This window comes from Schistocerca gregaria, chromosome 4 (genome assembly GCF_023897955.1).
Source record: "Schistocerca gregaria isolate iqSchGreg1 chromosome 4, iqSchGreg1.2, whole genome shotgun sequence".
Classification (NCBI taxonomy): domain Eukaryota; kingdom Metazoa; phylum Arthropoda; class Insecta; order Orthoptera; family Acrididae; genus Schistocerca; species Schistocerca gregaria.
The window spans coordinates 739,345,606-739,366,682 of NC_064923.1; the positions used below are offsets into that span (position 1 = coordinate 739,345,606).

General features: G+C 44.3%; 1 protein-coding gene across 1 annotated transcript in view; it reads right to left on the bottom strand.

Annotated features, from left to right (window-relative positions):
• LOC126267897 (SKI/DACH domain-containing protein 1-like) overlaps positions 1 to 21,077 on the bottom strand; it is a 130,482-nt gene that overhangs the window by 69,081 nt on the left and 40,324 nt on the right. Inside the window, exon 3 of the mRNA XM_049973208.1 lies at positions 19,038 to 19,250. Coding sequence (XP_049829165.1) covers positions 19,038 to 19,250 — 213 coding nt within the window. The remainder of the gene's footprint in view (positions 1 to 19,037; positions 19,251 to 21,077) is intronic.

Consider the following 21,077-nt stretch of genomic DNA (forward strand, 5'->3'; position numbering starts at 1 on the left):
GGCCTCGTATCACTAGCAGTCGAGATGACAGGCATCTTATCCTCATGGATTAAACGGATCGTGCAGCCACGTCTCGAGCCCTGAGTCAGCAGATGGGGACGTTTGAAAGACAACAACCATCTGCACGAACAGTTCGACGACGTTTGCAGCAGCATGGACTATCAGCTCGGAGACCACGGCTGCGGTTACCCTTGAAACTGCAACACAGACAGGAGCGCCTGCGACGGTGTACTCAACGACGAACCTTGGTGCACGAATGGTAAAACGTCATTTCGGGTGAATCGAGGTTCTGTTTACAGCATCGTGATGGTCGCATCCGTGTTTGACGACATCGCGCTGAACCCACATTGGAAGCGTGTATTCATCATTGCCATACTGGCGTATCACCAGGCATGATGGTATGGGGTGCCATGGTTGCACGTTTCGGTCACCTCTTGCATTTACAGCACTTTGGACCTTAAATTTCAGATGTGTTACGACCCGTGGCTCTACCCTTCATTCGATCCCTGCGAAAGCCTACATTTCAGCAGGATAATGCTCGACCGCATGTTGCAGGTCCTGTACGGGCCTTTCTGGATACAGAAAATGTTCGACTGCTGCCCTGGCCAGCACATTCTCCAGATTTCTCACCAATTGAAAACGTCTGGTCAATGGTGGCCGAGCAACTGGCTGGTCACAAAACGCCAGTCACTACTCTTGATGAACTGTGGTATCGTGTTGAAGCTGCATGGACAGCTGTACCTGTAGACGCCATCCAAGCTCTGTTTGACTCAATGCCCAGGCGTATCAAGGCCGTTATTACGGCCAGAGGTGGTTGCCCTGGGTAGTGATTTCTCAGGTTCTGTGCACCCAAAATGCGTGTCAGTTCTAGTATAATATATTTGTCCCACGAATTCCCGTTCATCATCTGCATTTCTTGCTGGTGTAGAAATTTTAATGGGCTGTAATGATCCACCATTCCTGTCTGGCTTAGCATTTATTTTCAATTTATCAGCTGGGGTCCATAAACAGCAGAAGGATGGAGGCGTTGATGAAACATCTGCTGCGGTATCTAGTAATTCTTGAACAGATGTTAGAAGGACAGTGAAGGGGAACAATAGTAACGATAAAACTAGAGTAGAACATTCAACACAGATGTTGGGTGTAAATAGGTTCGCACGGATTGAAAGAGGAACAGGAAACAGGAAGAGGAGGAGTTCTACCATCGTGCGGTCCTGTTCCACCGGCAGGAGACGGTAAATATGCCGACATGGTACACATGTGCAAAATGACGTACCCTACTAACCAGACCACAAACAGATTCCCAGAAGCTTCATTAAAATCGATAAACGACACATTGCAGCAATATGAATTACAAGTCCTTCTGGGATGTGGTGATGAAAATGAAGCCGTCGGTGAGTATGCCAATGTCGATAGTTGCCAAAGATTTAGAGAGGAAGACATTGACGACTAGATGACAGTACAGTGAAAGTGTCCCAAGATGCTGTCTGAATCAAATGGCTCTGAGCACTATGGGACTTAGCATATGAGGTCATCAGTCCCCTATAACATAGAACTACTTAAACCTAACTAACCTAAGGATATCATACACATCCATGACCGAGTCAGGATTCGAACCTGCGACCGTAGCGGTCATGCGGTTCCAGACTGTAGCGCCTAGAACCGCTCGGCCACCACGGCCGGCGAAACTAAAGTAATAACGGGCGTGTTTCTTTGAAGCGTAATAGGACATTTAACATTTTCCTTGTACACAAACGATGTATCAGACAGGATTAAGAGATGAATAAGACTGTCGGATAACAATTCTGGTGTCTACAGAAAAGTATGGCACAGTATGATAATAAGAAATTGCAAAGAGACGTGGACGAAACTCCCACTTTTAGGAATGAACGACAGCCCTTTCTTAAATGTAAGAAAGTGCCTGTAACACATAGAAAGATTAAAAGTGTAACAGGGATGTTTCTGACTGCTATTTTTACACGTGGCAGAAGACCTTATAACGACTGAAGGGTGTAACGCACGTCAAAGTTCTATGTACTCCCAGAAATGAAACTCCAATAAAGTCAGAGGCCAAGGATTCGGCGACGAATCATCAGGCGATACACAAAATGCATCGAAGCTAGTAGTGGTCATACTCAGCGCTTTCTGTAAGTGAATTAAACTAGTGTTTACTGACAGGTATATAGATCCTCTTATTTACTCCTTGTCTAGCTTGTGCAGTCCAAAGTGCCCACGTCATCCACATTTCAGAGACGTTATCATTCAAACGAAGCATTTTCGAACATAAGCTTATTAGCAAAATATGCTCACACGGTACCCATATACAACCGGCCAAGCCTTGTGAAACGTCCCCTTAGAAAAATTACACAAGACTGTGCTTAAAATGACACACAATATTTTTGGCGCAACGCAAACTGACATTCAAAAATCCCTACGACGAATGGCCCTGACTAACATTAACCTATACCTTTCACAAATCACTTACCTCACAAAAATCTTGGTTACTCGAACTACTGCAATACAGCGAGCGCCACTACTGCCAGCTAAATAAAAGATTCAAACTACGGAAGGCACTAACTACTGATTGGTATAGTTAGCAAATGAAAGATTTTAATAGAGAACAAACAATGTATTTACCTTAATAATCATAATATATATAGCAGTTCATGACATCCAGTCTTACAAATTTCAAAACTGCGCCGTCTCTCTCCCCACATCCACCACTGCTGGCGGCTCACCTCCAACTGCGCAACGCTACGCGCTGTTCACATCCATCTGCCCAACGCTACAATTGCGAGTATTACAACAATGCCAACCAGCCACTGACTGCGATTTTTCATACAGAGCGCTATGTGGCGTTACCAATAAAAAAACCTAAACAGCCTACGTCCACTTGTAACATACCTTTTGGGGCACCCTGTAGAGTGTCATTTCTTCCTCCCTCCCTCCTCTATACCAGCATGGAATAGGAACGAAGTCAGTAACACTGGTACGCTATACCGCCCACCACTCAGTACAGTGTCTTGCGTAGTATCCGTGTAGATGTCTCTGTAGTTTTAAAAAGACAAAACTGGTCAAGTTTCGGACTTGTTACCACGACGGCGATGCAGTGAAGGCCCGAATTCTTAGTGATGACATTATAAATATGTCGCCTGCATCTACCATAAGAACATTTTGTATTATATGTAGAGCGCAATCCACCTGAATATGAGAACGTCAAATACAACAATTTTTTTTTTTCGAGTATGCTGTGTTAATAGCAGGAGAGCAACTTGTGTTAACCAGTTTGAAGTAAAATAAAATGAAATAAAATAGAACAAAAACACAGCCAAAGCTGCGAAATTTTCGTCAGCAAACTGATCAACAAGTACTTATTTTTATTTATTTATTTGCTATTTTTTTCAGTCTGTTACCCATATACAAGGAGAGACAAAATGTTGCGCATGAATATAGCACATAATATTTTAACCAGTTCTAAGCAAAGAAGGGAAAGCAGAAAGGTGGAAGGAGTATATAGAGGGTCTATACAAGGGCGATGTACTTGAGGACAATACTATGGAAATGGAAGAGGATGTAGATGAAGATGAAATGGGAGATACGATACTGCGTGAAGAGTTTGATAGAGCACTTAAAGACCTGATTCGAAACAATGCCCCCGGAGTAGACAACATTCCATTGGAACTACTGACGGCCTTGGGAGAGCCAGTCCTGACAAAACTCTACCATCTGGTGAGCAAGATGTAGGAAACAGGCGAAATACCCTCGGACTTCAAGAAGAGTATAATAATTCCAATCCCAAAGAAAGCAGGTGTTGACAGATGTAAAAATTACTGAACTATCAGTTTAATAAGCCACAGCTGCAAAATACTAACACAAATTCTTTACAGACGAATGGAAAAACTAGTAGAAGCCGACCTCGGGGAAGATCAGTTTGGATTCCGTAGAAATACTGGAACACGTGAGGCAATACTGACCTTACGACTTATCTTAGAAGAAAGATTAAGGAAAGGCAAACCTATGTTTCTAGCATTTGTAGACTTAGAGAAAGCTTTTGACAATGTTGATTGGAATACCCTCTTTCAAATTCTAAAGGTGGCAGGGGTAAAATACAGGGAGCGAAAGGCTATTTATAATTTGTACAGAAACCAGATGGCAGTTATAAGAGTCGAGGAGCATGAAAGGGAAGCAGTGGTTGGGAAGGGAGTGAGACAGGGTTGTAGCCTCTCACCGTTGTTATTCCATCTGTATATTGAGCAAGCAATAAAGGAAACAAAAGAAAAATTCGGAGTAGGTATTAAAATCCATGGACAAGAAATAAAAACTTTGAGGTTCCCGGATGACATTGTAATTCTGTCAGAGACAGCAAAGGACTTGGAAGAGCAGTTGAATGGAATGGACAGTGTCTTGAGAGGAGTATATAAGATGAACATCAACAAAAGCAAAACGAGGATAATGGAATGTAGTCGAATTAAGTCGGGTGATTCTGAAGGAATTAGATTAGGAAATGAGACACTTAAAGTAGTAAAGGAGTTTTGCTATTTGGGGAGCAAAATAACTGATGATAATCGGAGTAGAGAGGATATAAAATGTAGACTGGCAATGGAAAGGAAAGCGTTTCTGAAGAAGAGAAATTTGTTAACATCGAGTATAGATTTAAGTGTCAGGAAGTCGTTTCTGAAAGTATTTGTATGGAGTGTAGCCATGTATGGAAGTGAAACATGGACGATAAATAGTTTGGACAAGAAGAGAATAGAAGCTTTCGAAATGTGGTGCTACAGAAGAATGCTGAAGATTAGATGGGTAGATCGCATAACTAATGAGGAAATATTGAATAGGATTGGGGAGAAGAGAAGTTTGTGGCACAACTTGACCAGAAGAAGGGATCGGTTAGTAGGACATGTTCTGAGGCATCAAGGGATGACGAGTTTAGTATTGGAGGGCAGCGTGGAGGGTAAAAACGTAGGGGGAGACCAAGAGATGACTACACTAAGGAGATTCAGAAGGATGTAGGTTGCAGTAAGTACTGGGAGATGAAGAAGCTTGCACAGGATAGAGTAGCATGGAGAGCTGCATCAAACCAGTCTCAGGACTGAAGACCACAACAACATCAACAACATTTTAACATAATTTGAAATGTGCTAGTATCACTAAGCGGTGTGATGTTTGAGGAAAAAACTACATAAAACATGCACAAGGAGAGGAAAAATGTTTGCAAAGAAAATTTTAAAAACGTATACATACTCCATTAGGTCATCTGGCGTCCACATAGGCCTATATGTCCCTCTGAAATCCGGAAGACACATACTGCTGGTTTGCTACACCATGCTGCATTGCAACATCACGACTTCTGCAATTTATAATTCTGAACTAAACTACCACACAACACTACACCGCACAGTACTGTACTACACTACTGTACTTGGTATCAGAATCAAGCCAGATTTCTCATCTGTCTGGATAGTTAGCCTCCGGCAGCTGAGGTACAACTCAGGATACAAGGTCTGTGCTGCTCTGCCACCCAACGTGTAGAGATCAGGAGATGGTTGCAGGACGTCAGGAAATCCTTCCCAGTCGTCCCCGAGAGTCATCTCCTCACTGCTTCTGCAGGGTTGTTGCAAGTGGATGTTCTGCCATGATGCGTCTCGTTGTTATAATCTATGGCCTCGTCTTGCTTCTCTCTGTCATGAAGGCAGTTCCACATCTACATCTACATCTACATACATACACACTCCCCAATCCACCATACGGGACGTGGCGGAGGGTACCTCTTACCACAACTAGCAGCTTCTCTCTCTTTTCCACTCCCAAACAGAACGAGGGAAAAATGACTGCCTATATGCCTCTGTACGAGCCCTAATCTCTCTTATCTTTCTGGTCTTTCCACGAAATGTAAGTTGGCGGCAGTAAAATTATACTGAAGTCAGCCTCAAATGCTGGTTCTCTAAATTCCCTCAGTAGCGCTTCACGAAAATAGAGACTCCCACCCAAGTTCCTGAAGCATTTCCGTAACACTCGCGTAATGATCAAACCTACCAGTAACAAATCTAGCAGCCCGCCTCTGAATTGCTCCTGTGTTCTCCCTCAATCCGACCTAATAGGGATCCCAAACGCTCGAGCAGTACTCAAGAATAGGTCGTATTAGTGTTTCATAAGCGGTCTCCTTTACACATGAACCATATCTTCCCAAAATTCTACCAATGAACCGAAGACAACTATCCGCCTTCCCCACAACTGCCATTGCATGCTTGTCCCACTTCATACCGCTCTGCAATGTTACGCCCAAATATTTATTTGTCGTGACTGTGTCAATACTCTACTAATGGAGTATTCAAACATTACGGGATTCTTTTTCCTATTCATCTGCATAAATTTACATTTATCTATATTTAGATTTAGCTACCACCCTTTACACCAATCACAAATCCTGTCCAAGTCATCTTGCATCCTCCTACAGTCACTCAACGACGACACCTTCCCGTACACCACAGCATCATCAGCAAACAGCCGCACATTGCTATCCACCCTATTCAAAAGATCATTCATGTACGTAGAAAATAACAGCGGTCCTACCACACTTTCCTGGGGCACCCCACCTGCGATGAGCACTCACCATCGAGGAGTTGATATTTTATCAGTCGGCGAGTTCAGCTTATGCCGAAGTTCCTCAGAATTGGGTGAAAACCAATGATATACATTGCAGATAAATCAAAATCCTAATTTTGCTCGATTGGGAACCAGATTTGGCGCAGTAGCTCGCCCCATCGTCCCGCCCGTGAGATGAGAGCCCGCTAGGTAGGCAGCAGACGGACGTCACATTACCACCCCGCGCCCGCCTGCCTCTATCTCCCATCGTCCATCGCGCCCCCCGCGGTATGAGACGCCGCCAGACGAAAAGAGACCGCCGCGCTTAGAACAATGGGACCGGCCCGGCGCACCGGGCACTACAGTCATTAATTAGCGGGCCAGATGACGTTATTAGATTGGTACCGGGCATTTATTACCTGCTGAAGTAGCACTATCTGATTTAATAACCGCCGCGGTGACTGGTCACAAATGCCTCTTGTTTGTTGTACTTGGGTGACCCAGTAGTGACCATGCCGAAAAATGTAATTGAAGAACCGTCTCCGGGGGTAATAAGAAACCGTTCATCAATCCTGTAGTCACCTGGAATCCAGGATTCTCTCTCATTCATACGTACTACAGGTTAAAAATGTTACATATCTACTTCTGTACCTGCAGCTGAGGCGAGATAGTCTGAATCCTTTACTACAACATTAAATATTGTGGATCATAAAATATATAGCCGCCTAGTGGTCCATCGCTGTGAATTCGCTCCAGCAACAGCGACATTCTGGCAGGTTCTTTCCATTTGACAAGAATTTGAAATTTAATAAATCTGCTACAGACAATGGTACAAGAGCTATTCGGAAAGTAAGGAACGATAGGTCGCGAAATGGAAACCGCAGTGAAAATCAAAACTGTTTTATTTGCAAAGGTTAGCAATATCTTCCAGCTACTTCTCTACACAGTCGCTGTTCAGACTTAGACATCTGTCGTAGCGTTGTACCACCTTTTCAATTCCCTCGTTACAGAAGACACCCGCCAGTGTTTTTCGACAATTTTCTGCTCTGGACTGCAGCTCATTGTCTGTCTCAAAATATAGTTTTCATACCCAGCAGTTCATTTGAGCAGAGATGAACCTCTGGGGTAGCCAATTATAAGTTGTATTGTGGGTGATCAAACAGTTCGAAAACACTGCTGTCAAATGGACAGTAGAGTACAATGAGGGCCTCTATACGAAATGGAGGAACTGCCAGCTGGTGTGATGAAAGAAGAAATGGTTGACGATTTCGACGACTTGAGGAATACTGTATTAGCCACATTTAGAGATCTGGTAGGTTTGTGGTGAAACAGGGCAGAAATCGCAGAAAAGATTCCCTTGGAACACCCAAAATCATTGTGGAAAGTGGTAGCCAAACGATTATTCAGATTAATGCGTACGTATTATGAGACAGCAAGCACACTATTGGACTTTCGGAAGAATATCATGCACACAAATGCTAAAGAAAAACAGCTGAAGGAGCTACCGTACAATCAGCTTGTAAGTAGGCTGTTTAGGTTTTTTTATTGGTAACGCCGCCGCCACTTAGCGCTCTGTATAAAAATCATTGGCTGTGCCGTGTGTAGTCTGTGGCTGGTTTGCATTGTTGTCTGCCATTGTAGTGTTGGGCAGCGGCAGCTGGATGCTAACAGCGCGTAGCGTTGCGCAGTTGGAGGTGAGCCGCCAGCAGTGGTGGACGTGGGGAGAGAGATGGCGGAGTTTTGAAATTTGTAAGAATTGGTGTCATGAAATTATATATATATATATATATATATATATATATATATATATATATATATATATTGGTACAAGAGCTATATATATATTGACTATTAAGGTAAATACGTTGTTTGTTCTCTATTAAAATCTTTCATTTGCTAACTGTGCCTCAGTAGTTAGTGACTTCCGTAGTTTGAATCTTTTAGTTAGCTGGCAGTAGTGGCGCTCGCGGTATAGCAGAAGCTTGAATAACGAAGATTTTTGTGAGGTAAGTGATTTGTGAAACATATAGGTTAATGTTAGTCAGGGCCATTCTTTCGTAGGGATTTTTGGAAGTCAGATTGCGTTGCGCTAAAAATATTGTGTGTCAGTTTAAGCACAGTCGTGTAATAATTTTTCTAAGGGGACGTTTCAAGCTTCGCAGTTCAAGCATCGAAGTTGTTGACGATAATAAAACAAAAGAATGGGAAATGGCAATTGAGGATTTGTTGGGGGTTCCATTTGGCTTTGGGAAAGGCAAAGCGGACAGAGAGACAGTTCTCAGATTGCATTTGATAAGAGAGAAAAATCATAACACCTTCAAAGGATTTGTTGACCTAGAAGAAGCGTCCGACAACGTGAAATTGCACTCGACGTTTGAAACTCGTTGAAAATTGATACACGTTAAAGAAAAAGACGAGGAATGAACAATACGAAGTTTAAATTGTCTGGGTTATTAGGCCACGTCATATGTCTTCTAAAATGATCAACGTTTCGACCCCTCTGCTGGGATCTTCCTCAGGATTTTCTGGTGTCCGCTACTGTTCTAGCCTTTAAGTGATGATCGTCTTAACAGCTGACCTGTCCAGCAGGATTCATGGCTCACCCTCTCAGTTTCATTTCCACAGCTACCTCTCTTCTACCTTCCAAACCTCAGAGTGAAACGCAGCAAGCATTTACTCACGCCTTTTTCATTCAGTTCGAGGTTGATTAGGTAACTAGAGAGTAGGAGATCTTCTTTTTCCTAGATCTGGTTAGCAGTAGTTGGCCATGAATTCCCGTCTTCGGCTTCCATTCGGAGAGTAGTATAGGTGGTACAGCTGGTATCCTCCTTGACCTGGTTGATGTATTCTAGGTGTATTTTTACTTTCTACTTTTCCCTCAATGATTTAATGATAACAACACATCTCAGCAGATGTCGGCCCATTTTTCTCTTCTGTTTTTGACTGCATTCATGAGACAAGGCTTCTCTTCCTCCAATCAGTGGAGCATCCCTTCGTTTGATATCTTCTCTACGCAAAACATTTCGAGCATTCAGCGGTAGCACCCCGTCTCGAAGGCTGTTATTTTATGTTTTTCTAATTTTCTGGATATCCATGTTTCTCTTCCATACAGCAGCACACTCCAAACAAACGTCTATGGTTCATATGGCTCTGAGCACTATGGGACTCAACTTCTAAGGTCATCAGTCCCCTAGAACTTAGAACTACTTAAACCTAATTGACCTAAGGACATCACACACATCCATGCCCGAGGCAGGATTCGAACCTGCGACCGTAGCGGTCTCGCGGTTCCAGACTGTAGCGCCTAGAACCGCCCGGCCACCAGGACCAGCACAAACGTCTTTATGAGGTTTTTCATGAGGTGTTTGTCTGTGCTGCTGGACGTAAAAAGATTCTTTATCTTCTTAAAAGCAGCTTTTGCCTGGTGGATTAGGCTTGGAAAATCCTTCCTTGACCTTCCTTTTGCAGTAATTTTACTCCCTAGGTAGACAGAGGATTCGACCTTTCTCTTTTCATTCATTGCTAAGTGAGCATTGAGCAACGCTGTTTCGCCTGCTCACAGCTAAGATTTTTATCTTTATTAATTTTCAAATTGTAGGAAGGTCTGAAGGTAATTTCCACTTGACCCAGCATCGCTTCTAATTGTTCCGCTTTTACACTTAACGTGGCGATATCATCAGTAAATTTCAGAATGTCTATTTTCTCACCATGAGTTTTAATTCCCCCTATAGCTCCTAGTTTCTCCTTAGCTTCAATTGTTGCACTCTGAATGTATCCGTTAAACAAGATATGAGAGAATGACGTGCTCCCTGCTTAGTAGTACTATCTTCTTGATGTTCTACACACATTATCACAGCCTCCTCTTCTCTATACAGTCTCTGCATTACTGTTCTCTCCTTATACATCTCTCTCAGCATCTTAAAAAACCTTTCGTCAGTCTACCCTGTGAAACGCTTTTCCTAAGTCGATAAAGGCAATATAATTGTCTTGGCCCTTCTTTAGTTTTTTCTCAAGAATTAATCGTAAGCCGAGTACTGCTTCTCGTGTGCCTACACCACTTCTAAAGCCAAACTGGCTCTCCGTGATCATAGCATTTATCCTGCCATCTATCCACTATAGAACGACAGACGTCAAGATCTCCAAAAAATGTTCAAATCTGTGTGAAATTTTATCGGACTTAACTGCTAAGGTCATCAGTCCCTAAGTTTACACACTACTTAACCTAAATTACACTAAGGACAAACCCACACACCCATGCCCGTGGGAGGACTCGAACCTCCGCCGGGACCAGCGCACAGTCCATGACTGCAGCGCCTTAGACCACTCGGCGTCAAGATCTTCGAGGCGTGTGTTGCGAAACTAAGGATCCCATATTATTCACATCCGTTTGTGGATTATTTCTTTGGACATTGACATTGACATTGACACTGACATTGACACCGGTGTGTCAGACCCACCATACTTGTTCCGGACACTGCGAGAGGGCTGTACAAGCAATGATCACACGCACGGCACAGCGGACACACCAGGAACCGCGGTGTTGGCCGTCGAATGGTGCTAGCTGCGCAGCATTTGTGCACCGCCGCCGTCAGTGTCAGCCAGTTTGCCGTGGCATACGGAGCTCCATCGCAGTCTTTAACACTGGTAGCATGCTGCGACAGCGTGGACGTGAACCGTATGTGCAGTTGACGGACTTTGAGCGAGGGCGTACAGTGGGCATGCGGGAGGCCGGGTGGACGTACCGCCGAATTGCTCAACACGTGGGGCGTGAGGTCTCCACAGTACATCGATGTTGTCGCCAGTGGTCGGCGGAAGGTGCACGTGCCCGTCGACCTGGGACCGGACCGCAGCGACGCACGGATGCACGCCAAGACCGTAGGATCCTACGCAGTGCCGTAGGGGACCGCACCGCCACTTCCCAGCAAATTAGGGACACTGTTGCTCCTGGGGTATCGGCGATGACCATTCGCAACCGTCTCCATGAAGTTGGGCTACGGTCTCGCACACCGTTAGGCCGTCTTCCGCTCACGCCCCAACATCGTGCAGCCCGCCTCCAGTGGTGTCGCGACAGGCATGAATGGAGGGACGAATGGAGACGTGTCGTCTTCAGCGATGAGACTCGCTTCTGCCTTGGTGCCAATGATGGTCGTATGCGTGTTTGGTGCCGTGCAGGTGAGCGCCACAATCAGGACTGCATACGACCGAGGCACACAGGGCCAACACCCGGCATCATGGTGTGGGGAGCGATCTCCTACACTGGCCGTACACCTCTGGTGATCGTCGAGGGGACACTGAATAGTGCACGGTACATCCAAACCGTCATCGAACCCATCGTTCTAACATTCCTAGACCGGCAAGGGAACTTGCTGTTCCAACAGGACAATGCACGTCCGCATGTATCCCGTGCCACCCAACGTGCTCTAGAAGGTGTAAGTCATCTACCCTGGCCAGCAAGATCTCCGGATCTGTCCCCCATTGAGCATGTTTGGGACTGGATGAAGCGTCGTCTCACGCGGTCTGCACGTCCAGCACGAACGCTGGTCCAACTGAGGCGCCAGGTGGAAATGGCATGGCAAGCCGTTCCACAGGACTACATCCAGCATCTCTACGATGGTCTCCATGGGAGAATAGCAGCCTGCATTGCTGCGAAAGGTGGATATACACTGTACTAGTGCCGACATTGTGCATGCTCTGTTGCCTGTGTCTATGTGCCTGTGGTTCTGTCAGTGTGATCATGTGATGTATCTGACCCCAGGAATGTGTCAATAAAGTTTCCCCTTCCTGGGACAATGAATTCACGGTGTTCTTATTTCAATTTCCAGGAGTGTATATTACTGGGGAGCTCCCAGCAGTAGGAGGTAATACCGTATATTTTTTGGGCAGTGTATCGAATCACAATGACTGGACATACTGTACTCTTCCTACGCCCACTTCATTTAACTGAACATGGTGCTGATATGGCTTGTTTTTTGGGTGATATTTCTGTGTATGGGGAAGCACAGCGTGCCGGATCTGGGACAGGTTGTGCAGAGAACGCCATGAAAAAATCGGTCCTTTGCCGTCAGCGGAGACTGGAGCATCAGGTGTCTTCCTAACAGAAGTCGGGACATCAGGGGTGAGCCAGAGGTTTGCTGGCTATTTCGTGTTTACAACTTGGGCGTTTGCCCAGCGGCTGAACTGTGGCCTGGACGCCAAGCTATCTGCAGGAGAGCGCCGCTCCCTTGTGTTTTACTGAGAGCGTTTTGTAGATAACAATTGCTCACTTACCGAAAGAAATGCAGCTAGCAGAAAATAATGTCCTAGCCTCGTGAAATGCTTTCCCTTTTCAGAGGACTTCTGATGTGAGGATAGTGCCGGGCTACGAAATCGTTCGTAAATTAATCAGGTATGTCATACAAATGGAGCTGGGAATACTGTTTCTTAGAAATGTGAAGGCGTTTTGACGTGTAATTTGCGTTTTACCACGACGTGTTGTCTTGGCGATATTTTGTAGGATGGAAAGATCCACGCTACTGGGGTAGCGTGTATGCAGTTTTTCGCTGTTGATGGGAATTCAGTGTTTGGAAGGAAAGGATAGCATTGCATAGGAATCAGTGAAAATTTGTGGCTTTGATGGTTACGTGCAGTGGATGGTGGATCCCGAATAGACCGACAGCTGTGCATGTCTTGTGCATGTTCATAGGGGACTGAGATCAGCACGCATCCTAGGAAATGAATGGGGTCCGGAGCTGCGGCAGCAAGCAGCAACCCGCCTTCCGCTTCTCTACGGCCGAGAAATTCGCATGACAGCAGCATTCACCACTGCTGTATGTGAATAATTACGGCGGGCATAAGTAGCAGCTTCAAAGTTATAGGGAATTTATCGGTCCGCACTTGTAGACATCTGTACAGTCGTCTCTCTTGAGTCCATCATTGCTGTATTGAATGTTAGAGCTTCTTGATTAACCAGCAGGTTTACAGTCACTGTTTTTGTTTGATGTTGACGAACATTGCACGCCCAACGGTCGGATTGCCTAGTTAAAACGAAAACGGTGCAACCTATCGAAATATCTTGTAAACAATTATTTCTCAGCGCAACCTATCCTGTAACACCCTTAGAATGTTCAAATGAAAGTGTTAGGAAAGCATACTTTCATCATTCAATAAAAAATCTCTGGGAATCGATAGAAATCAAATAATTAAAAATCATTTGTATAGACCCCATAGACCATTGCACAGTCTTTCATAATCTGTTTGATATGAATCTGTTTATTGAATAAATTAGTGTATTAACTGAAAGATTGTTTGTGTTAGATACTCTGAATTTATATTAAAATAGTCTTTATGTAATTCTCCACTTTAGTAATTTCATCTAGGGCCTTAAAATCGTATTGTCCATTAAAGTTGTGCACGTTAAAGTCTGTAGCTTCTATTTTAAAGGCGTGGCCAGCTCACAATTAGTTTTCTGAGTCTCGGTAACTTTTTATGCACAACAGAATTTCGCATGGGGAGTTTCCCCGAATACCTAGTGCGTCTAGCACAGCTGGAAGAAAGGACACTGGAGAGAATTGGCCTAATCACAGCCTAGGAATGTATGTCCCTCCGCAGCAACGTGTGCGCTGATTTCAAATTTCCTGGCAGAGTAAAACTGTGCACAGGATCGATACTCAATCCTGGCGCGTTTACGCTTCGCGGAAAACTGCTCCGTCGAGTGAGCTATCGCAACACAACACTTCCAGCTTTGCTCCTGCCAGTGGGCCTCACCTACCTGCCAAACTCTTACTTATCAAAATGGTTCAAATGGCTCTGAGCACTATGGGACTTAACTTCTGAGGTCATCGGTCCCCTACTTGCGCCTAACTAACCCTAGGACATCACACACATCCATGCCCGAGGCAGGATTCGAACCTGCTACCGTAGCGGTCGCGCGATTCCAGACTGAAGCGCCTAGAACCGCTCGGCCACACCGGCCGGCTGTAATTAGTCTCTCGATACACTTTTTACACCCTACACTTCACTTCTTCACCAACATCAAGAATGTGTTACGTGAAAGGAGCCTTCCTCCTGATCAAGTAGTGCCACGTATTTCTTTTTCTCCCCAGTTCGATCCACGCAACCTATCCTGGAACCCCCGTTAGAAGATTTTCAGACTGTTTCTGACCACAGTATATATAAAGTCCGTGTCTGAGAGTGGAAAATTACCGTGTTCCAGGGGGTACAAGAAAAAAAGAAAAAATGAAAAAAACGGAATATCATTACGGCGTTTGGAGCCTGTGTAGTGCGCATTTCTGCCGTTAGGTGGGTACAGCGCAACTCATTGCCAGTTCAGTGCTGCCTGTGTTGTCGACCCGGCTTGTTCTGCTCATCTGCATTTGGCTAGTGCTGTTTTGTTCTTGCTTCGTTATTTATTATGGCAAGTTTAAGCGAACAAGGTATAGCTGTGAAATTTTGTTTTTTTCTGAGTAAAAATACTTCTGAAATTGTTTTAATATTGAAAACTGCTTACCAAGATGAAGGTATGGGAAAAACTCAAGTGGTTTGCTCGATTTAAAAATGGCGATGTGTCGATTGACTACTAACCTCGTTCTTCACGTCCATCAACTGCCCGAATAGACGAAAATGTTGAAAAAGCTCGAGAGCTAGTGCTGACAGACCGTCGAAAGACAATTGAGCAACTATCAGAGCTTAGGGAATGAAAAGGGTAGCTGCCATGCTCGTTCCTCGGTTTCCGACTCACAGTCAGAAAGAACGTTGAGTTCAACCATGTCGTGCTTTGAAACACCACCTTGAAACTGGTTCAGATTTTCTGTCAAAGGTCATTACTGGTTATGAGTCATGGTGCTATGGTTACGACCCAGTGAAGCCAATCGAAAACGTCATCGTCACCCCGTCCAAAAAAGTGCCGTCAAGTCAAAACAAACATCAAAAGAGTGCTGATTTGCTTTTTTGATGCCAAGGGGCCAAGTCAGACCGTCAACGAAGCCTTTTATTGGGCAGTTTTAAGAAGATGGCACAACAGTGTTCTTCAAAAATGACCCTATTTGTGGCGCAAAGGAGAATGGCTCTTTCGCCATGACAACGCACTAGCACGTACAGCCATCTCTGTCAGTTTCTGGCTAAAAGTGGCATGGTTCCGCTGCCCCACACACCTTACTCGCCTGACCTCGCTCCGTATGACTATTTCTTATTTCTACGCCTGAAAGGGGCATGAAAGGCTGCCTATTTGACAACACTGAAGCAGTCAAGAGTAAAGCGATGGAGGAGCTGTTATCTACTTCCAAAGATGACTACAAAAAATGTTTCGAACTGTGGAGGCACTGGTGGAACAAATCTATTAGTTGGATAGTTGGTTTAAAAGAGTGTGAGTGTGTGTGTGGGAGGGGGCGGGGAGGACCAAACTACGAGGTCATTGGTCCCTAAATACATTAGCTGTAATGGACAGTATATTCGAGGGTATAAAGCTGCTTTGTAAACCATTTGAAAATATAGAGCTTTTAAAAAATAATTCAGTTTATTTTTGGTACCCCCTCGTAACCCATACTAATAATAACAATTGTCATAAGATTCTTCTGCTAGACATTAGAACAGCATCAGCTTTCGCTGCAAGTAGTTTATGCCGTCCCACTACGTGAGGTTACTCCGTACAGTTAATACTCGATATTTTACGCTTCTGATGGTATAATCTCTAACTGACGATGTAATCGAACAGTAATGGGCGCTTCCTCCTATTTTTACGGAATATGTAACATTTATTTACGTCAAGAGTCAAAGTGCAGTTCGCGAACCAAGGGTCGATTCTGTGCCGCGGTTCCTGGTGTTGCGTCTTACGTACGCACAGCAGTAACATCCACGAACGGCCTCGAGGGTGTTCCAATGTAGCACACCAGACCATTTGTGAGTAGATATTGTAAATTAAAATACCCCTCCACGTTTTCTGTCTGGCTAATCTCAGAAACTACTGTAGGGATTTTGATGGTTTTCGCTAGTAGATATCCTTACCAGGTAGGACTGAAGAAGAAGTAGTGAAGAATCAAAGAAGAGCAGCGCTTTTCGTCAAGGGATCGTTTAGTCGGCGCGAGAGCGTTATATAGATGCTCAACAAGCTCCAGTGAGAAACATTACAAGAAAGGCATTGTGCACCGCGGGGAGGTTTATTATTCGAGTTTCGGGAGAGTACTTTCCGGGAAGAGTCGGAGACATATCACTTGCTGTCACATACATGTCGCGAAATTATCACGACGAAAAAATTGGAATAGTTAAAAATAATGAAGAGACACCGAAAATCATTCTTCACACGCACCATTCGCAAGAGGAACAGGGAAGGGGGGGATCAGTTAGTGGTACCAGAAGAGTCGTCCGCCACACATCGTCAGGTGACTCCCTGAGTACCGATCAAGACAGCTAGCCGGCCGTAGACACATAGGCACTATTATACAGTGTGTATATTTTAAGCTGACAAACCAGAATAACTCGAAAAATAAGCTTCACACGAAAAAATGGTTAGAATCCAAAGTTGATTATTTTCGAGGGGGACATCTGCTGGTGCTAAAATTAGCCCGCCACCCCAGCCCACTGGGGGTGGGGCAGGAGGAAACTTTAACATTTCAAACGGGAACCCTCATTTTTTTATTGCAGAGTCATATTCTAAATAAAAAATTACGTCCATTCTGTCTTAAACATTCGTTTTGATTCTTGGTAGTTGGCGCTGTATTTCAAGAAATTCCATGTTCTCATTTTTGCGTGGAAAATGGTTACAGATAAATGAAAAGTACTTATTTACTTCGTAAATTTTGATTCGTTAAAACTAAATCTCTCCCTCTCTCCCCACAGGGTGGGGTCTGAGAGAAAGGAATTAAGAGTTTTACAAATGTTGACCCAAATACTGTATAATTTTTTTCCGCAGATTCGCATAAGTTTTGTTTCTTTCGTGGTCATGAGGCCACACAACTTTTCATTATCAAACGAATTGTCTCACTAGCTAACTAACTGACCAAACATCCTACTTTTTGAAGTTATAATCTTCTGGGTTCTTAGGCCACGTCATATGTCTTCTAAAATGTTCGACGTTTCGACCCCTCTGCTGGGGTCTTCCTCAGGATATTTCGGTGTCCACTACTGCTGTGTTCTATCAATTGTGGACACCAAAACATCCTGAGGAAGACCCCAGCAGAGGGTTCGAAACGTCGAACATTTTAGAAGAAACATGACGCGGCCTAAGAACCCAGAAGATTTTAACTTCAGTGACAACGGCCACGAAAGCCTATAGACTTACATCCTACTTTTTATTTTTCCGTAACCATTTTCCACGCAAAAATGGGACCGTGGATTTTCTTGAATTACAGCGCCAACTACCAAGAATCAAAGCAAGTGTTTAAGACAAAATGTACGTAGTTTTTTATGTAGAATCTGCTTCTACAATAAAAAATGTGGGTTTCCATTAGAAATTTTAAAGTTGCCTGCCGCCCCACCCATAGGGGGCTGGGGTGGCTGGCTAATCTTAGCACCAGCAGACGTCCCCCTCGAAAATAATGAACTTTGGATTCCACACATTTTTTCGTGTGAAGCTTATTTTTCGAGTTACTCTGGTTTGTCAACTTAAAATTTACCCCCTGTATACTCTAGAAGGTAACAAAGTATAACGCTCGCTTGAGTACGGCCAAAATTTCTTTTAAAGCCGAGTTCAAATAGTTGAAATGGCTCTGGGCACTATGGGAATTAACATCTGTGGTCATCAGTCCCCTAGAACTTAGACCTACTTAAACCTAACTAACCCAAGGACATCACACATATCCATGCCCGAGGCAGGATTCGAACCTGCGACAGTATCAGTCGCGCGGTTCCGGACTGAAGTGCCTAGAACCGCTCGGCGACCGCGTAAAGCCGAGTATTTTGGTGTAATTTCTATTTGCTAGCAGGCCCTGAATCCATTCACAAAGCTGGCTCAGTGTTCTGTAAGGTCGTGTTTTGTTCACTAGGTGTTACTGTAGAACAGTATCGAATGCCTACAAGAAGTCAAAGTAAAAACTGTATCAAGCTTGTTGCTGTTATTTAATGCCTCATTGACAATGTGGATACTTATTCAACAAGAGGTCAGTGAAGAAAAGAAACGAGTATGTGGAATACGTGGCCTTGCACCACGACAGCTATCTTGAAGTTCTCTACGAAGACAGCCGCAGCGGAGAGAAACATAGTCACGACAACAACATTGACGGGAAACTGCCCGTAATATGACACTTTCAAGAACCAATTTGTGGGAGTATGAGCGACGTAAAACAAAGGGAAATGGCGTGCGATACAACGATGAGATGCGCTCGGATGGTCAAAATAATAAGCGGATGCACGCGTAATCTACCATCGGCCCCTATGTTACGACCGAACCGGCAGTCAAAAGAGGCTGATAAGACTGTGTTCGGCAACGCTCCGTGCTCGAGAGGCGGGAAGAGGCGCTTGTGTTTGCACCGGTCGAGAAAACAGACCGTGGACAGCGTCTGTGGAGCCGCGTGCAGCGATTGTCGTCGTCCAGCGCGGTGGAGCGTCGGTGGGTGGTTGCTAGGGGCGGCGCCTCCCACTGAGGTATCTGCCGGGCTGGCCGCCCCGGGCGGGTGAGGCGAAGCGGGCCAGATGCTGTGCCAGATAGCAGAGGCGTGCAGGACCGCCGAGATGGCGCGGCAGCTGGGCGCGCGCACCGTCTATTAGGCGGCGAGTGTCGGCTGGACACGGGGCTCGTTACCGCCTATCCGAGCGGCACAGGTAGCTCTGCGGGCCTGGGTGGCGACGGGGAGGTGCCAAACTATACGTGGGGCTGACTTACAGTGGGCCACACTGCGCAACAGAGTTAAGGGATAACTTCTTAGAAACCTCGGCATTATTTTCCACTGTAACATTCTATATATGTCCGAATCCCGCTCCAGCTACTGCCTGGTCTGGGTGCTGATGTGTGCTCTCCATTTGTCTCGGTCCTCTCACCACTTTTCTTCCTCCACTTGCTGCCAGGTCACACCTCTCCTTTCTACAGATAGTCTCACTCCCATTTTCCACCGTGTTCTTGGGCGCCCTCTGGGTCTTTTCCCATCCGTCTTTAGTTCTTCCATAGTTTGGGGAGTCTCTGCCAATGCACCCTCTTAACGTGGGCATACCATCTTAATCTCTTTCTTTCGATTTCTTCTCTCATACTATCTTGTTTAAGGTCCTTTCTAATCTCTACATTCCTTGCTCTGTCCATTCTTGTTTTTCCCTTAACTGCTCTGAGAAATTTCATTTCCCCTGCTTCCCGTCTGCTCCAGTTCGTTTCTGTCATTGTCCATGTTTCTCCACCATACGTGACAATAGGGACATAATAATTCTTATACATAAGGAGTTTTGCTCTTTCTGAAACTTCGTTATTCCAAATCAAGTGTTTTATTGTTTGGTAGAAATTGCCTCCCTTCTGTAACCTCCTATTAATTTCGTTAGTCATTCTTCCATCCCTAGATATTTCACTCCATAAATAAATGAAACTTTCTACCACTCTGAGGCGTTCTCCATTCAAGATAATATTTCCGTTGATCCCTTTCTCTCTTCCAAATACCATTACTTCACTCTTATCTTTAGTTATTTTTAATCCATACCTTTTCATTATTTCCTGTACATCTACCTCTTTATCACCCCATATTACCGTATCATCTACAAAAATCATCTTTTTGTCTTTTTCTTTTACTAAATCTTTAACTGCCCTATTCATTCCCTCCATCATAACATTAAAAAGTGCAGGAGATGGAATACTTCCTTGTTTAAGTCCTTGTCTTATTTCGAAGTATTCAGAGTTCCCCAATAGTGTTCTAATTCTACAATTTTGTCATCTGTACAGTGTCTTTATAACATTAATGTATCCATCTTCTATATCTATCTTCTTCATTTCTTCCCAGAGTCTTTCCCTGTCAACTGAGTCATATGCCTTTTCTATGTCTATAAAAACCATTATCACCCTTTTGTTATACTCCCAACTTTTTTCCATTAGTTTACGGATAGAAAATATCAGGTCGATAGTGCCTCTTCCTTTCCTAAACCCATGCTGTTCTTCACTAAACTCATTTTCTATCTTTTGACTTATTCGATTTAGTAAAATTCTTTAAAAAATCTTGGCTGTATGACGCATAAGGGTTATTCCTCTGTAGTTTTTACAAAGTCTTTTATTGCCTTTCTTGAAGATGGGAACAATGTCTCCTATTCTCAAGTCGTCAGGTATTGGACTATTTCTCCACAGGCTTGATAGTACTCTATACAGCCACTGCATTCCCACTGGACCTGCTACTCTTATCATGTCCACTGATACTTCATCAGGTCCTGGGGCTTTCCCCCCATTCATCTTCTTCACAGCTTTTTCCATTTCTTCCCGTATAATTTGTCCTAATTCTGCTTTCCAACTTCTCTCAATTTCTCCATTATTTGTTGTTTCCTCATGTACCTGCTCCTCAGCATTTAACAGCTTCTTAAAATTTTCTTTCCAGAGATCTTTTATATTCCCTGGATCTTCAATA